Source organism: Gigantopelta aegis, chromosome 9 (assembly GCF_016097555.1).
Source record: "Gigantopelta aegis isolate Gae_Host chromosome 9, Gae_host_genome, whole genome shotgun sequence".
Lineage (NCBI taxonomy): Eukaryota > Metazoa > Mollusca > Gastropoda > Neomphalida > Peltospiridae > Gigantopelta > Gigantopelta aegis.
In genome coordinates this window covers 75436888-75458570 of record NC_054707.1, presented here as the reverse complement: position 1 = coordinate 75458570, position 21683 = coordinate 75436888, and the positions used below count along the sequence as shown (strand labels likewise).

The 21683-nt window shown below is 36.2% G+C and overlaps 1 protein-coding gene across 1 annotated transcript; it reads right to left on the bottom strand.

Moving 5' to 3' along the window:
• Nucleotides 1–2613: 2613 nt before the first annotated feature.
• LOC121381759 (solute carrier family 45 member 3-like) lies at nucleotides 2614–12620 on the bottom strand. The gene is made up of 4 exons (XM_041511109.1): nucleotides 12555–12620; nucleotides 8209–9627; nucleotides 5663–5890; nucleotides 2614–3895 (listed from the first exon to the last, which is right to left on the bottom strand). Exons 1-4 carry the CDS (start codon nucleotides 12618–12620, stop codon nucleotides 3800–3802), a joined length of 1809 nt encoding a protein of 602 aa, XP_041367043.1. The 3' UTR covers nucleotides 2614–3799.
• Nucleotides 12621–21683: the final 9063 nt, after the last annotated feature.

Sequence of the window (21683 nt, the reverse complement as noted above, 5' to 3'; positions counted from 1 at the left end):
TAGTTACATAAAGTATTTACCCTAGTCATTACCATAGAAATGGTTATGTAAACTAAGCATAGTGGCTGTTCATAATTATTTAATGTAAAATCTGGCAACTTTTAACCCCCCCCCCCCTCCCCATATTATGTTTTGTCATGCTAAAAAATGACATAACACCAGTCCATCCACCTACCCACCCCCATTTTACTATCAGCATGATACAATCTGACCTATATTATTGGATTTTCTCTTTGGTTTTATTTTAATATATCATCTGTTAAATAACAAAATAACTGCATTTTACTTATCAATAAAAATTACAATGTTCCAAAAACATTATTTAATTCATTCCATAACCCCTCCCTCCGTCATAATAACATTTCATAATGCATCCCTCTTTTGTGTTACATAATTGATGAACGGTCCAATATGACTGGAGAGATAGGTAACAAAAAACTTGAATTTTCTTTTTACGTTAAAACATACGGTGAATTCATTTATTTTTCATGGGCTTAAATTTCTGTTGATTTGCTAATTTACAAACTTTGTTAGGTATGTATTATAAAAGTAAAGTTTGTTTTATTTAACGACGCCACTAGAGCACATTGATTTTTAATCTTATCATCGGCTATTGGACGTCAAACATATGGTCATTCTGACACTGTTTTTAGAGGAAACCCGCTGTCGCCACATAGGCTACTCTTCTTTACGACAGGCAGCAAGGGATCTTTTATTTGCGCTTCCCACAGGCAGGATAGCACAAACCATGGCCTTTGTTGAACCAGTTATGGATCACTGGTCGGTGCAAGTGGTTTACACCTACCCATTGAGCCTTGCGGAGCACTCACTCAGGGTTTGGAGTCGGTATCTGGATTAAAAATCCCATGCCTCGACTGGGATCCGAACCCAGTACCTACCAGTCTGTAGACCGATGGCCTGCCACGACGCCACCGAGGCCGGTAGGTATGTATTATAAGACTACGTTGTATTATTTTTTTCGTTGTGTTGTTAAATTTGTTGACAGCACTGGTCCACAAGTTACAATGACATTAGACAACCACAGATATAAGTGATTTCAAAGAACTAACAGTATATTTCATACAAGGATAATTGTGGACAAACCTAAGAAGAATTTTTTTTAAAATAGGAGATCATAAGAATAGTAAATTATATAAATCCCTTAAATATATGTCACAAATATTCTGTAAATATGATTAAAATATATATATGAAGTATCATTTAAAACATTGGATCAATGTACGAGTATGAGAGAGAGAAGCTTCAGGTTTTTTTTCAGTCATGTAAAATCAGTTGCTCACAAGTTGTACTTTTATATAATTTTAAATGATTAGCCGATATAATGAAATTAAATACATAAACACAAAATAAACAAGAAGCCCATGGGCCTAAACAGTCATCTGTGTAAAGTGTAAACCCCAACTAGTGGTACCAGACTCAGGAAGTGCAGACACTATCAAATTCATCATTTTGTTTCTCCCATGGGTCAAAGAAAGTTCCTACTAAATTTAGTTGGAAACGACCTAAGGTCACAGTCACTTTTCGCACCCTTGTTGTGGCTTCATCACAATAAATATAGCGTATCTTACCATAATTTCACTTGAAATCCACATTTTGTAAAAGGTACAATTTTTTAATTACAAGATTTTCTTCAAACACATCCAGGTGCATTAATAATATTCGAACCAAAAATTTCAATAGCAATTTCTGGCGAGCATAATACATTATTTTTATTCCTAATATATGATATTGACGATACCGAAATACACGAGGGTAATAATCTCCTTATCATATAAGCTCAAGCTTAATACAACGTGTTTTTGTAAACTGTACACGCAACTTTAATTCCAGTCCGCCATTACTAGATATTCAAATGACATAAGAATATGTGGCGCGGTGTATTTTTGAATGGAAATGACGTCAAACTCGAATGACGTCATTTTGGATGTCCTTACATCGAAATAAAGTTATGCCTAACTTTTTTTGTTTTCTGAACGCTGGACAGCTTTCAGTGTCAAATTGCCATTGAATTTTTTTTTTTTGATGACTATGAATGCATACGTCAATCATGGAGTGTCACCCAAATACGTTTGCTTAAATGTCAATAAACCTAGTGCCGAGACCTCGACTAATTTACATCTAATTTGCAAAGTTATCAAATTCTTAAAGTATGTGATCTGAAAAATATCACATACTTTGATTGCACTGAAAATGTAAGATATTATATGATAAATATATATATATATATATAATATATAAATAATATATATATATATATATATATATATATATATATATATCTCCTATAAGTTACCCATGATATCCATGTCATAAACCCATGTGATAATTTTAGTGTATTAACCTGGTTAATAATAGTATGCAAATTTGCAAGATCTCTAGGTAATGTGTTGCTGTGGATAGGTAATTTGCTTACAAGCCAACAAGACCTGTGTACCTGAGCGTAAAGTTTTCAAAGATTTAGTTAAAATGCGTGACGTCAAACTACTTTGTGCTAATCGTGATATTAACAATGACAGCGACTTTAGTACTGTGAATTTACTAAAAACTGAATTAAAATGTTATTTTATAAGTGTTATAGGATAAATAGAATTCACTACTTGTGTTTTTTAATATGTACAATATCAACCTCGTCTAGTTAATCGACAAATAACAATTAACATAGACTCGGTTTGATATTTTCCATATTAAAAAATAATTGTGACGAATCCTCTATATAAAAATTCCATAACATTTAAATTCAAAGTTTAGTAAACTTTTAAACCAGCATCTTACAACTATAAAGATGAAAACAAGCAAATATGTAATACAGTACTATAGTTCATATGTGTCAAAAGGAAACCAACAAATTGCCACTGAACTCAATAATGCATAATCGTAAAACTGCTGAAAATATTAAGTTTTAAACCTACACCAACTTACTTAACATTTTGGGGGGGCCAAAAATCTCAATGTAAATAAATAATGTTTCTTAACAAATTACCATCTAATTGCATAGGTTAAATCTACATTTTTGAAATGGAGACATGTGGGTGTCTTGATGTCTGAATCTCTCCCCCAAACACATGCCTGCACTGCTCTATACTGTTATAAAAGTTTGTAAAATGGAGCCCAAAATTATACTGCTGATGAAACAGAAGACAAAGATACGCCTTTTTAAAAGCACTGTCTTAAGCACTCTACTGTATGGAGCAGAATCCTGGAAAATGACCAAGACCATCGGTCAGAAGATGGAGGTCTCTCAAAATTGGTGCCTTCGCAGGATTCTGAATATCTTCTGGCCCAACATCATAACCAATGAAGAACTCCATAAACAAACCTCCACACAGTCATTGGTATCGGAGATCAAGCGCTGAAGATGGCGCTGGATTGGCCATGCCATCAGAATGCCTCAAACAGCCCTACCAAGAGTGGCACTCCGATGGACCCCTCCTGGAAAAAGGAAACGAGGAAGACCGAAAGAAACATGGAGGAGGACAGTAGAGAAAGAAATCCGAGAGGGCAGTCTGAGCTGGGAGCTGCTGGAGAAGCTGGCACAAGGCAGGCAGCAGTTGCGATCTCTGGTTACAGCCTTATGTGCTTCTTAGCACGAAGGGGATTAAGTAAGTAAGATAAAACATGGAAGGGTGCAATATATTTTAACATAAAACATGGAAGAAAACAACCCTTACCATCTGAGAAATGTTGAACATGAGATCTTAATATTCCAATACCAACCCCCTCAACCCCCCCCCCCCCACCGCCCCCCAATTTAACTACATGTACTTAAATTTAAGCTCAACTATTCTAAATCCATTATTAATAGAATCAGCTTCCAAGATATCTTCAGTCTTCTCCATATCGTATTTCTACCAGAAAGAAATTTTTGGGTATGGCACTATGGAATTAAAAGAAAGAAAGAAATGTTTTATTTAACGACGCACTCAACACATTTTATTTACGGTTATATGGCGTCAGACATATGGTTAAGGACCACACATATTTTGAGAGGAAACCTGCTGTCGCCACTACATGGGCTACTCTTTCCGATTAGCAGAAAGGGAGCCAAACTTCCTTATCATATTAAGTTTATGCAGTAACTTTAACTTTCCAGGTCTCACAACATATTTGGGTTGTATGTCCAACAAGATATGCCTTAAAATGTAACAAAACTTATAATAAAGGCATATTTATTGTCAATGAAATTAACCAATGGTTGAAATAATATGTAGATTTACAGACCTCGAAATTAAAATCATCTTGCTATGCCAATTTAGAACAGATAATAAAAAAGTAAATACCCAATAATGCTTAGAATGCCATTACAATCAATTTGCAGCAACTATTTTGTGACAGCACTTCTGATTGCTGTCACATATTTCATGAGCTACAGTAGGCATTTTCTAGATGTCTTCTCAGGAAGTGGTTGCCATTAGCAATTGATTATTTTAACCCCGGAAATTGCCGACTAAAACCTCTAAGCTATGATAATGCTACTTCAAGTAAGCACCCGTGTACATTGTGCAAATCAACCCTGTATATATATATATATATATATATATATATATATATATTGCTCATCACCACAAACTGACCCTGTACGATGCTTATTACTACAATTTTATAACCCTGTATGTCGCTTATTAAATTAATGCTGTACGATGCTTATTACTACAATTTTATAACCCTGTATGTCGCTTATTAAATTAACGCTGTACGATGCTTATTACTACAATTTTATAACCCTGTATGTCGCTTATTAAATTAACGCTGTACTATGCTTATTACTACAATTTTATAAGCCTGTATGTTGCTTATTACTGCAAATTAACGCTGTATGATGCTTAATTACTACAATTTTATAACCCTGTATGTCGCTTATTAAATTAACGCTGTACGATGCTTATTACTACAATTTTATAAGCCTGTATGTCACTTATTAAATTAACGCTGTACGATGCTTAATTACTACAATTTTATAACCCTGTATGTCGCTTATTAAATTAACGCTGTACGATGCTTATTACTACAATTTTATAAGCCTGTATGTCGCTTATTAAATTAACGCTGTACTATGCTTATTACTACAATTTTATAACCCTGTATGTCGCTTATTAAATTAACGCTGTACGATGCTTATTACTACAATTTTATAAGCCTGTATGTCGCTTATTAAATTAACGCTGTACGATGCTTATTACTACAATTTTATAAGCCTGTATGTCGCTTATTAAATTAACGCTGTACTATGCTTATTACTACAATTTTATAAGCCTGTATGTTGCTTATTACTGCAAATTAACGCTGTACGATGCTTATTACTACAATTTTATAACCCTGTATGTCGCTTATTACTGCAAAGTGACCCTGTACATGCTTATTACTACAATTTAATAACCCTGTATGTTGTTTATTACTGCAAATTAACCCTGTACATTGTTTAATATTCATGTCACTTCAAGCATGACAATGCCACTTTAATTACAGACAAGTCCTGCTTTGCTTAGTGTGAAAATTAACTGTTAATTGCTGAATATATAAGTAGTGTCTGTACACTGTACACTGATGACTATAGACCTCACAAGCTGGGTCAACTCGCAGTTCTGTGATTGCTGCTGCTGCTGCTGCTGCTGTGTTTGAGAAGAGCTATGTCATGTTTGCTAACCACGATATCCTGTATGAAGAAGCACGCCAGTATGCCCATGGCCCCCGCGGACACCATGTACGTGAGTACGGTCCCCGTCAGGTGCACGATGTAGCCCATGATGGCAGTCAGTATGACCTGTGAGAGGAAGTAAGCACTGTCGAGAATGCCCATGTCAGTCCCAATACCACGCTCTGCAGTTGCAGACATATTAGTCCCTGTTGAAGTGGAGACATCGAAAAAGTATAACTGGAAAAACAAAATTAAAACATGCTAGGTAAGCAGTGGTTTAACAAATTCGATACTAATTTTTATCATCAAATACCACATGAAATTATTTGTTCAATAGACTTCTTTCTCATTCCACTGAGCATGTGCCCGTTGCGGAGTTACTCGAGGACGCAAACCGTGATCTCGCCAAAATAGACCTATCTGCAAATTGGGGGGCAAAAGCAATGGGAGGCCATGACCATTGTTCAATTATTAACTGTTCCAATCGCCGGGAAATTCGTTACCCTTCCATCGATATCCAGAAAATGGATATCGGAAACATTTGTGGGTAATCGTTTCACGTAGAAAACGATTTTAATGTTACTGCAAGTACGAGGGTTTGTTCGGCACATTTTGTAGGAGGGAAGCCAGTGAACGCATAAGGCTTTAGTGATAAGGGACCAAAACCGTACCGGTTCTGTACAGGACGTTCCTACACAGGGCAGTCTAGTATACTTAGATATGGTGGAAAACACATTAACAGTAAAGAAAATAAATATATATTTTGTATATAAAGAAAATATATGTATATTTCGGATTATACTCAATAAAATATACAATGTATAATGTTTGCGTGTGTAAATATATAAAAAATATATTAGTCAGAGCTTCGCCGATTCACACAGTTTACGGATGATTTATTTTGTTCATACCCTGATGAACGTAAAAGAAATAACACACACTCCATAAATAATAATAATAATAATGATATTTTATATATATAATGATATATAAATATATATAGAGTGATGACGGCTCTGTACAGGACGTTCCTACACAGGTCCGTCTACTATTTTATATACTTAGATATGGTGGAAAACACATTAACAGTAAAGAAAATAAATATATTTTGTATAATACTCAATGCGTTCGTGTTGACACTGTATAAAAATGTGTGTATGGGTAAACAGAACGGCACCTACCTTCACCCCCCCCCCCCCCAAATCCCCCTTTTTTAAATTCCCACTTTATGGATATACATGTAACAGCATAAAATCTCTTCTTTTTTTTACTTTTCCCAATTAGATAGACACCTCTCTCTCTCTCTCTCTCTCCTCTCTCTCCTCTCTCCTCTCTCTCTCTCTCTCTCTCTCTCTCTCTCTCTCTCTCTCTCTCTCTCTCTCTCTCTCTCTCTCTCTCAAATATATGTATCGATTGATGCCATAACCTGTCGATGCCATAACCTATGGAATCTGTCAAATGTTTTGTTTATACTTTTTATGAGATAGTCTTTTAATCTGGCATTATGAAAACCCTCGGATACAAGTCGCAGAGACTTTGTCCAAGTTGTTGCACTGCTTTTTAATTTGAACCATTCCGCTGTAAAGTTCAGCGGACCGTTTTTCTCGGCCATTATAGCATCTAATTCGAAATATGTACATGTTAGTTGCCACAGTTTAACATCTTCTGCGAAGCTACTCAAGTCGCCCATAAAAACCTGTCTGTCACCCCCCCAATTTGTTATTAGCCGTGATAGAGACTATTTCGTCAAGGGACATTACTCTTCGCACACATGCGCAATAGGAATGTGAAAGTAGTCTATTGATAATGATAATTTCACTTGGGACATCAACATGATAATAACTGGCAACCTGTTTTAATATCCTCCATTTATCCTATAACTTACCATAATATCCATGTCATAAACCCATGTGATAATTTAGAATATTAACCCGCGTAATAATGGTATGCAAATTCAAAGGTATATGCAAATTTGCAAGGTCTTTAAGGTATAATATGTTGCTATCAATGGGTCACTTGCTTACAAGCCAACTAGATCTGTATACCTGAGTGTAACGTTTTCACAAGATTTAGTTTAAATGTGTGACGTCGAACTAATTTGTACAAATTGTGATGACGTCATATTATCGATGGAGGCAACTTTAGTACCATACTGTGATTTCCTAAATATGAAATTGAAATGTTATTTTAGAAGAGTTTTAGGATAAATAGAATTCGCTACTCGTGTTTTTTAATGTGAAAAATATCAACTTTAATTGATGTTAATTGGTATTTAACATAGACTATGTTAATATTTCCGATATTAAAAAACACTCCTAACGAATCCTCTATGTATGTCACTGCCGTTATTACATGACTGCATACATTTAAAATCTGAAATGAATTATAGTAAATAGTTATTTGACACAAAAAAGTATGGCTTATCTAGCTGTATAAATTACAAACATGATCATCAAAAATGTTGCCAATAACCCATTGACAAAAAACCCCACCCCCACTAATTTTAAGCCCAGAATCCTCTTAGGAAGAACATAACTCATTAACTGATAATTTACCTCTTTATGTGTGTGGTATCTGGAGATGAGGATGAAAGGTATGGTGGTCAGTGTGGCGTAAGCAAAACCCGTTGCGGCGGCCATCAGACTGACAAAAACAGCATTCCTGAAAACGACCATCCCTGACATGGCAACCACAAACGATATCATACCGAATATGTAGGTCGCGCGACAGTCGTACCTGTCGACCATCTTCTCCACGAAGAAAGAGTAACTGGCCGAGGTGATACAGTGAAAGAGCAGACCCCAGCTCCCCATACGAACACCTTCGTCGTACAGCCTCCCGCTGGCGGAACCGTCAGGAGCATTCGGGCTGCCCATGTACACAGCCTGGGCCACAAAGTCGGAGAAATATAGGTTGAAGCCCATAACAGCCGTCCAGCTGCAGAAGTTGGCGAAGCACAATTTGCGTAACACTACTGGCACATTCAACATTTCCTTCACTTGACTCGGTAACAATCTAAAAACACTGAAAGACAGAAACCGCAGCAAGCCGCAGATACCTGACATGATTCTTCCGGAAAACAACAATTTCACTTTAGTTCTCATCATCCGGAGGGTCTGTGTGGGCCTGTGGAACTGTGAGGTTTCAATGTGGCTGGAGGCTGTTTCTCTAGCGAGAATACTGGCAGGGATGTCCTCCGATGAGGAACTGCTGTATCCCGACTCGGCAGTCTGTATACTGACTAAATTACTTTTGATAGCTGCTACGTGATTTTGTAAGTATTCACTGGAAGGAGAGGAGGATATAGGTTTTTCAGACGCAACCATCAACGTGGATGCCAACATGAGTGTAAATATAACAATTAACAGTGAAAATATGGAAGACTCTTGCGATCCAAAATACACTCCTACTGGATTGGAATTCCAGTCTATCGCTGTCAATAAATATCCCAGTACTCCCCCCAGGCTGATCATCAGAGAGTATGTGGTGAAAGCACGCTCGTACTGGCCAGAGTCCTTTGTTACATCACTTAACAAGGCTTCACAGGGGGTCAGACAGGCCTGACTGGTGAAGTCCAGTAACACAGAGCCAGCAGTTAAACTCCACACTCCGAGCATCTTGCTGAACAGATTTCGTCCGAATATTAACGACATGAAGTATTCCCCAAAAGGAATCATGTATAGCGATACGACAAGCATTGCAGACAGACCAAATATAAATGGTCGGCGACGGCCGTAAAAACTTCTACACTGGTCACTGGCTCGTCCAATGATGGGGTTCAACACGAAGCCCATCAGAGGTCCGATTCCGAGAATGAGACTCATGTTTTCTTCGGAATATCCCACCTTTAGCAGCATTGGAGGGATGTAGGTGAAGCCGGCACAGGCGCATATTTCAACACCACACACCACTGTGTTGAGCAGGAGGATTTGAACAATGCTCAGGGGCACAGAACTCCTTTTAGGGATGCAACTCTAGTTTCAGTCTTAGTGTCGACAACAATAACTGCTTGAGGGGAATCCATAATGAAAAGCTGCAGTTGTTGCTGAATGCTAAATGCACACTGTTATATGCAGGGTTCACTTTTTAAGAAGCATGCTGCACTTGTTACATTTTTTTTTTAAACAAAGTCAATTGCTGGATAAGCTTAGTAACTTTTGTTTGGGTCAATTCAGTCCAAACATCGTTGGATAGCATCTTCATAACATAACTGCAAGTTGACCTGAAAAAGAATGAATTCTTTTTAGTCAGGACTCTAAATCTCATTAATTTGAGCGTAAAAGGTTTTAAAAAAATCTGTTTTGAGCACTGAGATTTTTTGTTTAGCACAGTGATGTTATTAACAGCTTTTGAAGATTAGTTACAGTTTAAATGCATTTGTCTATACTCTAGTAATATTCACCCCAACAGGCAACCCAACATTAATGGAATTCACAACTTTAATAAACCATTTAATGACTTTTACATATACCGGTATGAAGATTAATAATCAAAATTGAAATGATATCCAAAAATTTTGTTTCACAATCTTATCTCTCCATGGGTCAAGGGAAACTTCCTATGAAATTTGGTTGGAAATGGTCTTGTAGATCTGAAAAAAATAGTTTAAATGGTCTTTCTTTATTTAATTATAGTAAAAGGGGCAGGACATAGTCCAGTGGTAAAATGCTCGCTTCATGGGTAGTTGGTTCTGGATTGATCCCTGTCGGTGGACCCATGGGGCTATTTTTTGTTCCATGACAGATGATGCATATAAAAGATCCCTTGCTACTAATGAAAAACTGTAGCAGTTTCCTTTTTAAGACTATATATCAAAATTACCAAATGTTTGACATCCAACAGCCGATGATTAATAAATCAATGTGCTCTAGTGGTGTCGTTAAACAAAACAGTTTTTTTTACAATCATTTCACCATATGTTATAGCACACATTAAGGTTTTTTTTTTTAAGATTTAAAAAAAAAAAAAAAAAAAAAATTATAATAGAAAAAAACAAGTCATGTTGACAGGCGTGAAGAAAATATTTGCCCGATCGCCAAATGAGAGTAAACATTTCTGACGGACGAGTTAAAAAATGTGACTACCAGTCCAACAGCCGTATGTATGTTGGTGGTGTTTTGAATAAATTGTTCTGTTAAATACTTGTGGGATGTCACTTGAATTTTGTAAAATCTACATGAAAGAAATGCAAAAAACTTAGTCTTTACCAGAATATTAAAAAATATATTGAGTTGTCAGTCAAGGTTTGGAGCTTGATTTCGTTTGCTACATGATGTTGATCATGATCAAGCCTCCTTAATAATGATTTTGTCATTACAAAAATAATAAGAATATATATATATATTTATCATATCACAACTAAGGAATAGCATTGGGCACGCCCATTACATAAATCACATATTTTGAGACATAAGTATGCAAATATTTAGAACATAAGTATGCAAATTACATTATTATGAAAATTATATACCGAAAACATAGAACTATTTTCACCTGTCAAAATTGTTGACAAACAAACATGGCGTCTTTTGAAGTCGGAGATAGCGTTACTATTGATAAAAAAGGAAGTGCTACAATCAAAGCAACTCTACCTTCCGGTAATTATATAGTTATGATTGACGGGTCCAGTTATCAAGCTGAATTGTCACCAGAACGTTTACAGTTAGTGCAAACAGGGGATAGGGTAGATCCACGGACATCGAAGCAGACGCCACAATCCGGCAGGCCCAAAAACAAAACTCGTAGATTTGTAGAAGTAGATGATACGATGATTGGTAATGTCATTACAGAAAATGAAAATAAGAATACTGCCAAAAAAGCTCTATACGACATGTGCATTTTTGAAAACTATCTACAATCAATCAATGAGTCCAGACCAATACATGAAATGCCCCCCCAAAGAACCCGATGTAATTCTGTGCAAGTTTTACATCAGTGTACGAAAAGAAAACGGGGGACATTACGAACCGAACAGTCTTACCTCTTTCCAAAGCAGTATCGAAAGAACACTGAAACGTAGGCGATATGGATTTTCAATATCCGACAACACTTAAATTCTAAACAATCAAAGATCATTAATATTTACGGCGGTGTGAACACCATGTTTGGAGGCAATGTCAGTGGGGGCAACATCGTAATAAATGTGGCTCAGCCTAAAAGTCCTGTTGTCCCCCTAAAACGACGAAGAATCATTTTCGACAGTGATTCAGACTCAGACTGAACTTGATGAAGCCCTTAAATAGGTCAGTGACGTAGATAGGCCTATGTCTGACAATGACGTAGTACTCAGCAAAATGCCGCGAAAAGTTATTTTGAAAAATTTGGCTATTGTCAATTATTTTATTATAATTTCATTGTTTATATATAAAACTGTTAAATTAGTATTAAATTGTTTAAATAGCTACAATCTTTGTTTCCGCTTTTAACCTAGTTTCAGAAAGCATAGATAAACTTCAAGGCGTATTGACAAACCGATTATCAGCTGAGTGATTGACATGCACATGTATTCATACGTCATAACAGATTGTTACTTCCGAGCGTTGGGGTTTTGTTTATTAATCATTTAAGTGGAAAATAAACAAAATTGACAGTGATATGATAAATAGAATTCGTCACGAGTATTTTTTAATATGGAAATATCAACCTCGGCCTGTTAATCTGTATTTGTCTCGGCAGAGCCTCGACAAATACAGATTAATGAAGCCTCGGTTGATATTTCCCATATTAAAAAATACTCGTGACGAATCCTCTATATATATATCATTTGAAGTGAAGGTAGAGTATATATATAATATTGTTAGACAATAATATATTCTATAGGCTGGCAGACTAGTAAGCAATAATTTCAATGTTATCATTCTTTAAAAAGATTTTGTTATATTTGAGTTTAATATTTACTCACCATATGGTATGGCCATGTTCCCAAGTCACCATGATCGTCACCAGCAGTAAAGTAACAACACCTCATCTCGACAGCCTACCAGGCCAACTGCATACAGAAAATAAAATTAATGACTTGCAAGCCGTATATAGACAAGCTCATTAAAACCAACAGTTCTTTCATTTCAGCCTCTTCATGAAACATTCATTGGCAAAAGTTGAGTTTTATAGACCAATGAACTTTGAAATGAAATACTTTATGATGGCTGGAATAAATATAATTATTGTCTTGATACAGTATAAAGACAGACTTGGCAACCTTGGTTATCTGAACATCTATAAGTATATCAAAACATCACCATTTAAAGGGGCTGTCCCGAATTAGGTACCACTGTAACATGTATATGACAAACAGAACCTTCCGAACAACTGAAATTGCATTTTCAAGGTCAGGTCAGGTCATAGGGCTTTACGTGCACATTCAGAGCAAGCTGTTGTAGCGCACGCCTGTCCTGGGCACAAGAGCTGGCCTCGGCATGTTGAAGATATTTTCTTGCTTATAATATCAGGTGTGCGATGTAGCTCAGTGGTAAAGTGCTTGCTTTCTGCACGGTTCGTTTGGGATCAATCCCCATTCTTGGGCCCATTGCATTATTTCTCATTCCAACCAGTGCACCACAACTGGTGTATCAAAGGCCATGGTATGTGCTGTCCTGTGTGAGATGTTGCATATAAAAGATCCCTTGCTACTAATGGTAAAACGTAGCAGGTTTCCTCTCTAAGACTTAATGTCGAAATTAGCAAATGTTTGACATTCAACAGACAATGATTAATAAGTCAATGTGCTCTAGTGGTGTTGTTAAACAAAACAAACTTTAATTAACAGTGTATAGACATACTTGGCAACCTTGGTTATCTGAACATCTATGAGAACATCGAAACATCACCATTTAAATGGACTGTCCCGAATTAGGTACCACTGTAACATGTATACGACAAACAAAGCCTTTTGGACAACTACAATTGCATGTTGAAAAAGTTGTGGTGTACTGGCTAGAACGAGAAAAGACCCCAATGGGCCCACTGACGAAGGATTGATCCCAGACTGACTGCGCATAAAGGGAGTGCTTTACCACTAGGTTACATCCCACACCTTGCATGTTGAAGATATTTTCTTGCTTATAATATTAGTGCCTATTAAACAAGGTGTTTGCTGTCATTCTAATATTTGTAGTAGCCCAAACTGGAATTTACCTTCTTACCTTCCTATAATTTTGTACATATAACAAAAAATAAATTACCTAGTAAAATAAAAAATAACTGCTACAAACATGATCACATAGCTGTAAACACACTGGATATACAGACACAGGTATTCTAAACAACAAAATGTTTTTAATATGTACATGTACTTTAGTCACCAAGACGGAAACATCATACAATGGCTGCAAACTTTGACAGTCCCTTTAAGAAAAGTAATAGGAACAGATTTAGGATCTTTGTTAGGAGGGATGCTGCTCACACTGGAATGGCAAAAGACGTGATAGCTTGCAGGCTGTATGTTGAATAACCAAAATATAAATCAGTGTAACTGTTAGACAATTTTAAGAACCCCCCCCCCAAAAAAAAAACCCCCAACAAAACCCTCCATAATGCATAACTACTAGACAGTTTTTAAAACCCCCCAAAGCCTTCATAACCCCTAACTGCATGCTAGACTGTTAAAAACAAAACAACCCCAAAAACCTTCATAAAACCTTGTTAAAAAAAAAAAAAAAAAAACTCTTCATAACCCCATTTCCTTTAGAGCATATTATAATATTTTCCTTAGTACTGATCGACGAAACTATTAGTGCAGTTGTCAATATTCATTTTATTTTAGAGTCACATATACTTGTAGGCCTAAACCATTGTTTGTGGCAGATACATACAAGTATGTGTTTAGTAATGTGCAGCTTTCAATTCACCGATGCTGAGCCACCATACCTTAAATACTGTACTTCAAGTGACATGCGGTTTATAAAATGAAAAGGAGGAATATTTTTATGTAATGATGCACTCAACACATTTTAATTACGGTTATATGGTTTAAAGTTAAAGTTTGTTTTGTTTAACAACACTGGCTGTGATGAGAAATAGCCCAATGGGCCCACTGACAGGGATTGATCCCAGATCTACTGTGCATCAAGTGAGTGCTTTAACACTGGGCTACGTTCCACCCCCTTTTATATGGTTTAAGACATAATATTATGGTTAAAGGGACATACCCTAGTTACGGCTAGTTGTTAACCATTACGGTGTTGTTTTTCACTATTAAACCCATTTTTTCACAAATAAAATTGCACTTTACTTACCGTTTATTATTTAGAATATACATTTCCATTCACCTGAAGTGTTTTTTTGGTAATCCTGGTGTTTGTAATACCACAATTTTTTTTTTTCGTATTTCTTAAAAATGCACGCGCGTTTGAGAAAAAACCGTTGAGCAGACAAGGTCTAATCTATTTTTAGAGGGGATATTCCCATTTCAGTGTCACAGACATTGGTATACCACATGACCGTTATCATTTTGGTTCGGTTTGTTTTTTCGTGCACGGTTCACACAATCAACATCCGATTTGTTATTGTTCATTTGTGAGATTTTTCTTCACAGTTCGTGAACATTTTCAGTAACAATAAAGTTCAGACAAGTAAGTGTCTCAATACAAAACGTTACAAACCCTTAAAACCAATAATTTTGCTAAGTCTTACGATATCTGGAGAGGGGATACACCAGGACAGAACAGTTGGAACATGTCCAGGAGAGGTGAAAGAAACACACCCCAAGTCTGTGAAATTTGTCGTGACGTAGGCATTGTTGTGCTTCGAGCGACATCTACCGGTGACATCAGAATACTAACTTTCAAAATTATTTCAAGCAATTGGGACATGGGGATTCCCATGGTATTTATCGATATAAAACCTGCTTTTTCACTCCATTTGATAAAAACGTGATCTAAGTGTGTTACAGGTTTGTAGATTAACCAAATTATAATTTATTTTCGCTGGATGGAACTAGGGTGTGCGGCTTTAAGGACCAAACAGGTAATGAGCTACTCTTTCTGATTAGCAGCATGGGATATTTCATATACAGCATCATTTTATTTCAGTGTCACAGTCTGGCAGATACATACATCTATGTGTTTAGTGATGTGCGGCTTGCTAGATGCTAATAAATGAGTTCACTGACCCTGAACCACTGTACTGAAAATACTTCAAGTGACATGTGGCTTATAAAATGGTATACAATGTATGTGAATGGTACAGTTGTAAAACATGTTAAAATACAGGGTTGCAATGAGTGTGTATATATACTCTTCAAAAAAAGAACATTTTGACCACCCCTATGTCACACATATGCCTATGTACATGTTTCAGGTGGATTCCCTGAGATACTGTTTTAGACATGTACAGAGTAATCCACTTCTCATGGCGTCTTCATCTTTGGTTGCTTGTATCATGTCTACCAGGTTTTTTTTTCCATTAAACTAAAAATGAATGTCAAGTTTCCTTTTTTGAAGAGTATATATACAAAATGTAGTTGCTTAAAATTGTTTGAAACATTTTAAGTTATTTTTATTTGTTAAGGTAACATACCACCATTTGTCAAATTGTTACTTGCTGTAACAGCTTAATATAGTCCAGTTTAGGATATACTTCCTCATAAAACAAATACTACAAAATTCTGATATGGTTTTTGAAATCTTTCTTTGATGATTACACGTAGGTTGACCTCTGTAGTATTTAAATAACCCATTGGTGTGAAGTTACGGGTTATAATGTAGTACTAAGTGGTAACAACTGTACAAGTGGTATAGTGCCACTTGTATAAAAACAACACGGGGTGGTGGTCGGGCATAGGGGCCATTAATTGAAACATTTCGTAGTTGACCTATGTTGATTTTTTATACAGTACATGTCAGTCAATAGTACTCCCTAAAATTAATAGTTGCATGACCCTCTCGACAGTGTTGTATTTTTCACAGAATATATTCTGACAGAAATTGTATTGAACTGCATGGGGTAATTAATAGTGGTGGGTAACCTTAAAAAAAGGTAGACCTTTCTCTGGTGCATCACATTTACGAACACAGGAAGGAAGGAAATATTGTATTTAATGATGCACTCAACACATTTTATTTATGGTTATATGGCATCAGACATATAGCTAAGGACCACGCAGATATTGAGAGAGGAAACCTGCTGTCGCTACTTCATGGGCTACTCTTTTCGATAAGCAGCAAGGGAACTTTTATATGCACCATCCCACAGACAGGATAACACATACCACAGCCTTTGATATACCAGTCGTGGTGCACTGGATGGAGCGACAAATAGCCTAATGGGCCCACCAACGGGGATCGATCCCAGACCGACCATGCATCAAGCGAACACTTTATCACTGAGCTACATCCCGCCCCTAACAGAGACAGGGGTGCAGAAATGGGAAATATTTCACTAGCCCATCAGACCAGAACCAATTAAAATTTACTAGCCCACCAGAATTTCTACTAGTCCACCAGCCTATAGAACAATATATTAATTATAATTTTTTAACAATATCTTTATAATAGCATGTACCCGAAACCCCCCCCCCCCCCACCAACACACACCCTAGCATTTTCCCCCACTTTGGGGGCTCAGTTTACGTCCAACTATTTTTCCAACCATCTAAACAAAAAACACACACATATTAATAGCCAACACATTATTAAGGACACTTGTTACTATTATCATCTATGGGATTTGATTTGATAGTATACACCCTTAAACACCTGTGTTTACGAAAAACAGGCTTCATACATAAAACACTTATTCTTTTAATGGATAGCATCCCACCCAAAATATCCTAAAGAGGGAGTTTTTTTTACTCCTTTTGATGGCTGCATAAACATATATGTCTTGAATGCTGTAATAATCCTAAAGATAATTTAATCTAGTGGTGTATGAAGTTAAAAGGGTTAACAGGATGACTGTATAATAAAGTGGCCTGTAGAGAATATTTGCTGTGAGTGCCCAACCAATTGATCTACAACAAATGTAAATCCTGCCACTCTATCATAAAGACATAATATATGACAATCGGTATCTCATACAATGTTTAAAACAGCACTTTGAACACTTCAAATAGCAGGGGCGGGATGTAGCCCAGTGGTACAGAGCTCACTCGATGCGAGGTCGGTGTTTGGGATCGATCCCCGTCGGTGGGCCCACTGGGCTATTTCTCATTTCAGCCAGTGCACCATGACTGGTATATCAAAGATGTGGTAAGTGTGTAAAGAAGACATTAACTCAAATATATATGAATTATTATACAATTACAAATATATGCATAATTACTGTATCCAATAACACTACTTCACTTGATATACACTGTCCCATATTTTTAGCAAATGGAAGCATTAACAGATAAAAACAAATTGTCAAAAAAAGAAAAAAAAAGGGAACAAAATAGAACGAAAAGGAAGGACAAAGAGTGAACAGAGTACAAGGAGGGAGGGAGAGAGTGGAGAGATGCCAGAGAGAGAAGAGAGAGAAACAAGATGAGAGAGTAGAGACAGAGAGAGAGAGAGAGAGAGAGAGAGAGAGGAGAGAGAGAGAGAGAGAGAGAAAAAAAATAGACAGACAGAAAAACAATTGGAGTGCAAAAAGAGACAGAATTGGTGGAAAATACCACCCTAAATTTTTTTTAAACACACTTACCAATGCTGTTGTATAAACACTCCACCACATGCTACTATATAAATACTGAGAGAACAAACAAATTTATTACCTCACCTGCGAGATCAATACAGCTATCTAGAGGCATCTGCATTTGAATAGTCGAATCACAACAGCCAAAACCATCATGTCAGCTGGAGACTGATGCCACAGCTGGTCCAAGATATACCTATAATTCAAATTAACAATACGATGCGAAGTACTATTTACTATTTATGTCATACAAAAAATACAACTGAAAATCGAACAAAAGAATCAGCTAGACCAATCAACCCTGTGGTATTAATAAAGAAGTTTTGCGGTTGGGCTGAGCACTTGCCTGAGATAGGATCGATCCCCTTAGTGGTCCCACAGGGTTATTTTCCATCAATACTCATGATAAATATTTAATTTAGAAATCATTACTCCTCAAACTTAATAATGTTCATGGGTGCAATTTCTCTCGGTCTCTTGCCTCTAATTCTGATTATTTTGAGGGGTGCGATTTTTCCCTCCTCTGCATTTTGAGGAGTGTCATTTCCACTCCCCTCATAAGCATTTTTAGCACTACTGGGTTTTTCAAAAACGAAGGTCTTCATGACATGTGCTAAGGTATAGCACACTCATGATGACATTAGATTAATTACGTCACATATTTAAGAGGCTTGCACACCTCTTGAAGAGTATTCCACAAAAAAGCAAAATGGCAGACAGTGAAAAATTGCTTGTGTTTTGTCCTAGGAAATCTTTAAAAAGTAGATATAGAATCTAGGTGATATGGTTTCAGTCTAATATCAATGTAATGGGTTTTTTTCACGATTTATGTTTGGACAAAAAGTGAAGACAATCTAACCGTAATTAAAGGTAGGAAAAGAGTAAAAATTATCGTAGTTGTTAACAATTTGGTTTCAGACTTTAGGAATTATCAAACAGCAACAGCATCAGTATTCTTCCAGTATATTCCATACTCCTAACTGAACAGAACATAGATTTTCTCACAGTATTTTAAACATTTACAGTAGCGTAAGCAATATTTCTGTATAGCAGACAATAAATGCATGTAAATGTTCATCACTTCAGAGTTGAGTTTTACCTTGGTTAATTAGAAAGTGGTTGAATACTGGGTCGTCTGGTCTATTATTGCATACTGTTCACTGCCACACTCAAATCATGCTCTAACCAGGGTATAACACATAAACAAAACTTCAATCTATTTCTTTCTTTCTTAAGTGGTCGAATACTGGGGGCATTGCCAAACATTTATTTTATAAAATTATATATTAGGTAAAACTCTGGCGAGTGGACAAAGAGATTTGGCTAGTTAATATATGTCCTTATACTAGCCAGTAGCAAGTGAAATAAAACTTCTGCATTGAGCCCTGTCAGATGTGTTTATTTTTCACACACCTCCCATCACTTCATAATGTCTTATTTGCAACAGGCCATATTTTTTTTCTTTCCTTTGGCCTCATATGAAAAAAAATCCATATATATATATAGTAGGCCATATGTTACTTCGAATATCATTCACTTTTTTTTTTAAACGAATCATGAATGCACAGGTGTGGTAAGTGTGTAAACAAGACATTAACTCAAATGTATATGAATTACTATACAATTACAAATATATGCATAATTACTGCATCCAATAACACTACTTCACTTGATATGCATTGCCCCTGCGTGTGCTGTAACCTCACCGTGGTGCAGGGGTGTAACATTCTCTTTGAGAATGGCCAATACAGCACAAAATTGAAGTTTTGAGTAAAATTCAGTATCCGTAAAATTCTGTGATATTTGTGTTTTTGCACAGTTCTTTACACTGTTTTTGTTTGGGTCTTGAATTTTTGTATTGATGTTGATCATCACTTTATTTATTTGCATTACCATGGATTGACACCCAATAGCCGATGTATTTTTCGTGGTGGGGTGTCGTTAAACATTCATTCATTCATTCATTTTGATATACATTGTCCCATATTTTTAGCAAATGGAAGCATTAACAGATAAAAAAACAAAAGCGGAATAAAATGGAACGAAAAGGAAGGACAAAGAGTGAACAGAGTACAGGGAGAGAGAGAGAGAGAGAGAGAGAGAGAGAGAGAGAGAGAGAGAGAGAGAGAGAAGAGAGAAAAAATAATAATAGACAGACAGAAAGACAATTGGAGTGCAAAAAGAGACAGAATTGGTGGAAAAAAACCACCCCAATTTTTTTTTAAACACACTTACCAATGCTGTCGTATAAACACTCCACCACATGCTACTAATATAAATACTGAGAGCACAAACAAATTTATTACCTTACCTGCGAGATCAATACAGCCATCTAGAGGCATCTGCATTTCAATAGTCGAATCACAACAGCCAAAACCATCATGTCAGCTGGAGACTGATGCCACAGCTGGTCCAAGATATACCTATAATTCAAATTAAGAATACGATGCGAAGTACTATTGACTATTTATGTCATACAAAAAATACAACTGAAAATCGAACAAAAGAATCAGCTAGACCAATCAACCCTGAAGTTTTGCGGTTGGGCTGAGCACTTGCCTGAGATAGGATAGATCCCCTTAGTGGTCCCACAGGGTTATTTTCCATCAATACTCATGATAAATACTCCATATCCTTGGATTTTTTTGTCTTTTCTATTGGAAAATACATACAGTATGTATACGGGTAAGGCAGAGGCCAAGTGCATTTAATTTTTCAGGAATGAAGACCCCACCTTTAAAATACTCCAATAAATAATTATACATTGTGTATATATAGGATTTGTCACAAATCTTTTTTAATATGAAAAATATCAACCGAGTTTATGTTAATCAGTATTTGTCAAGGCTCTGCCGAGACAAATACCGATTATCAAGACTTGTAAACAAATGACCCATCGACAGCAACACATTATTACCCAGCAACCTTGCAAATTTCCTTATAACTTTAAATTTGCCTACCATTATTAACCGGGTTAATATATAGAGGATAATAAACGAGATACCAGTTATCAAATTTATGTCCTGGGTGAAATAATTTTCACTTGTCACGAGCTTCAGCGAATGACAAGTGAAAATTATTTCACGAGGGACATAAATTTATTAATAACTGGTACCGAGTTTGTTATTCTATTATTACCCCAGCTATTTGTTGTTTTTATAAAGCCTTTATTTTCGGCTACACACCGGAAATATATATAAAAATGATGGAATCTACTTTACTTTTCAGGGTATTGCTTTAACTTTGTATTTTATTCATGGTTCACAGAACATTTTCAAAACCCAAAGTTCTACATATTCTGTAAAAAAGAAAAAAAAAATCTATAATGAATCATTTTATTACAAGTTTAACACTGAAACCAGAAAGACATAAACGCAAACGTTTTAAACTATGTGACATCATTGTGTGTGTTTTGCCA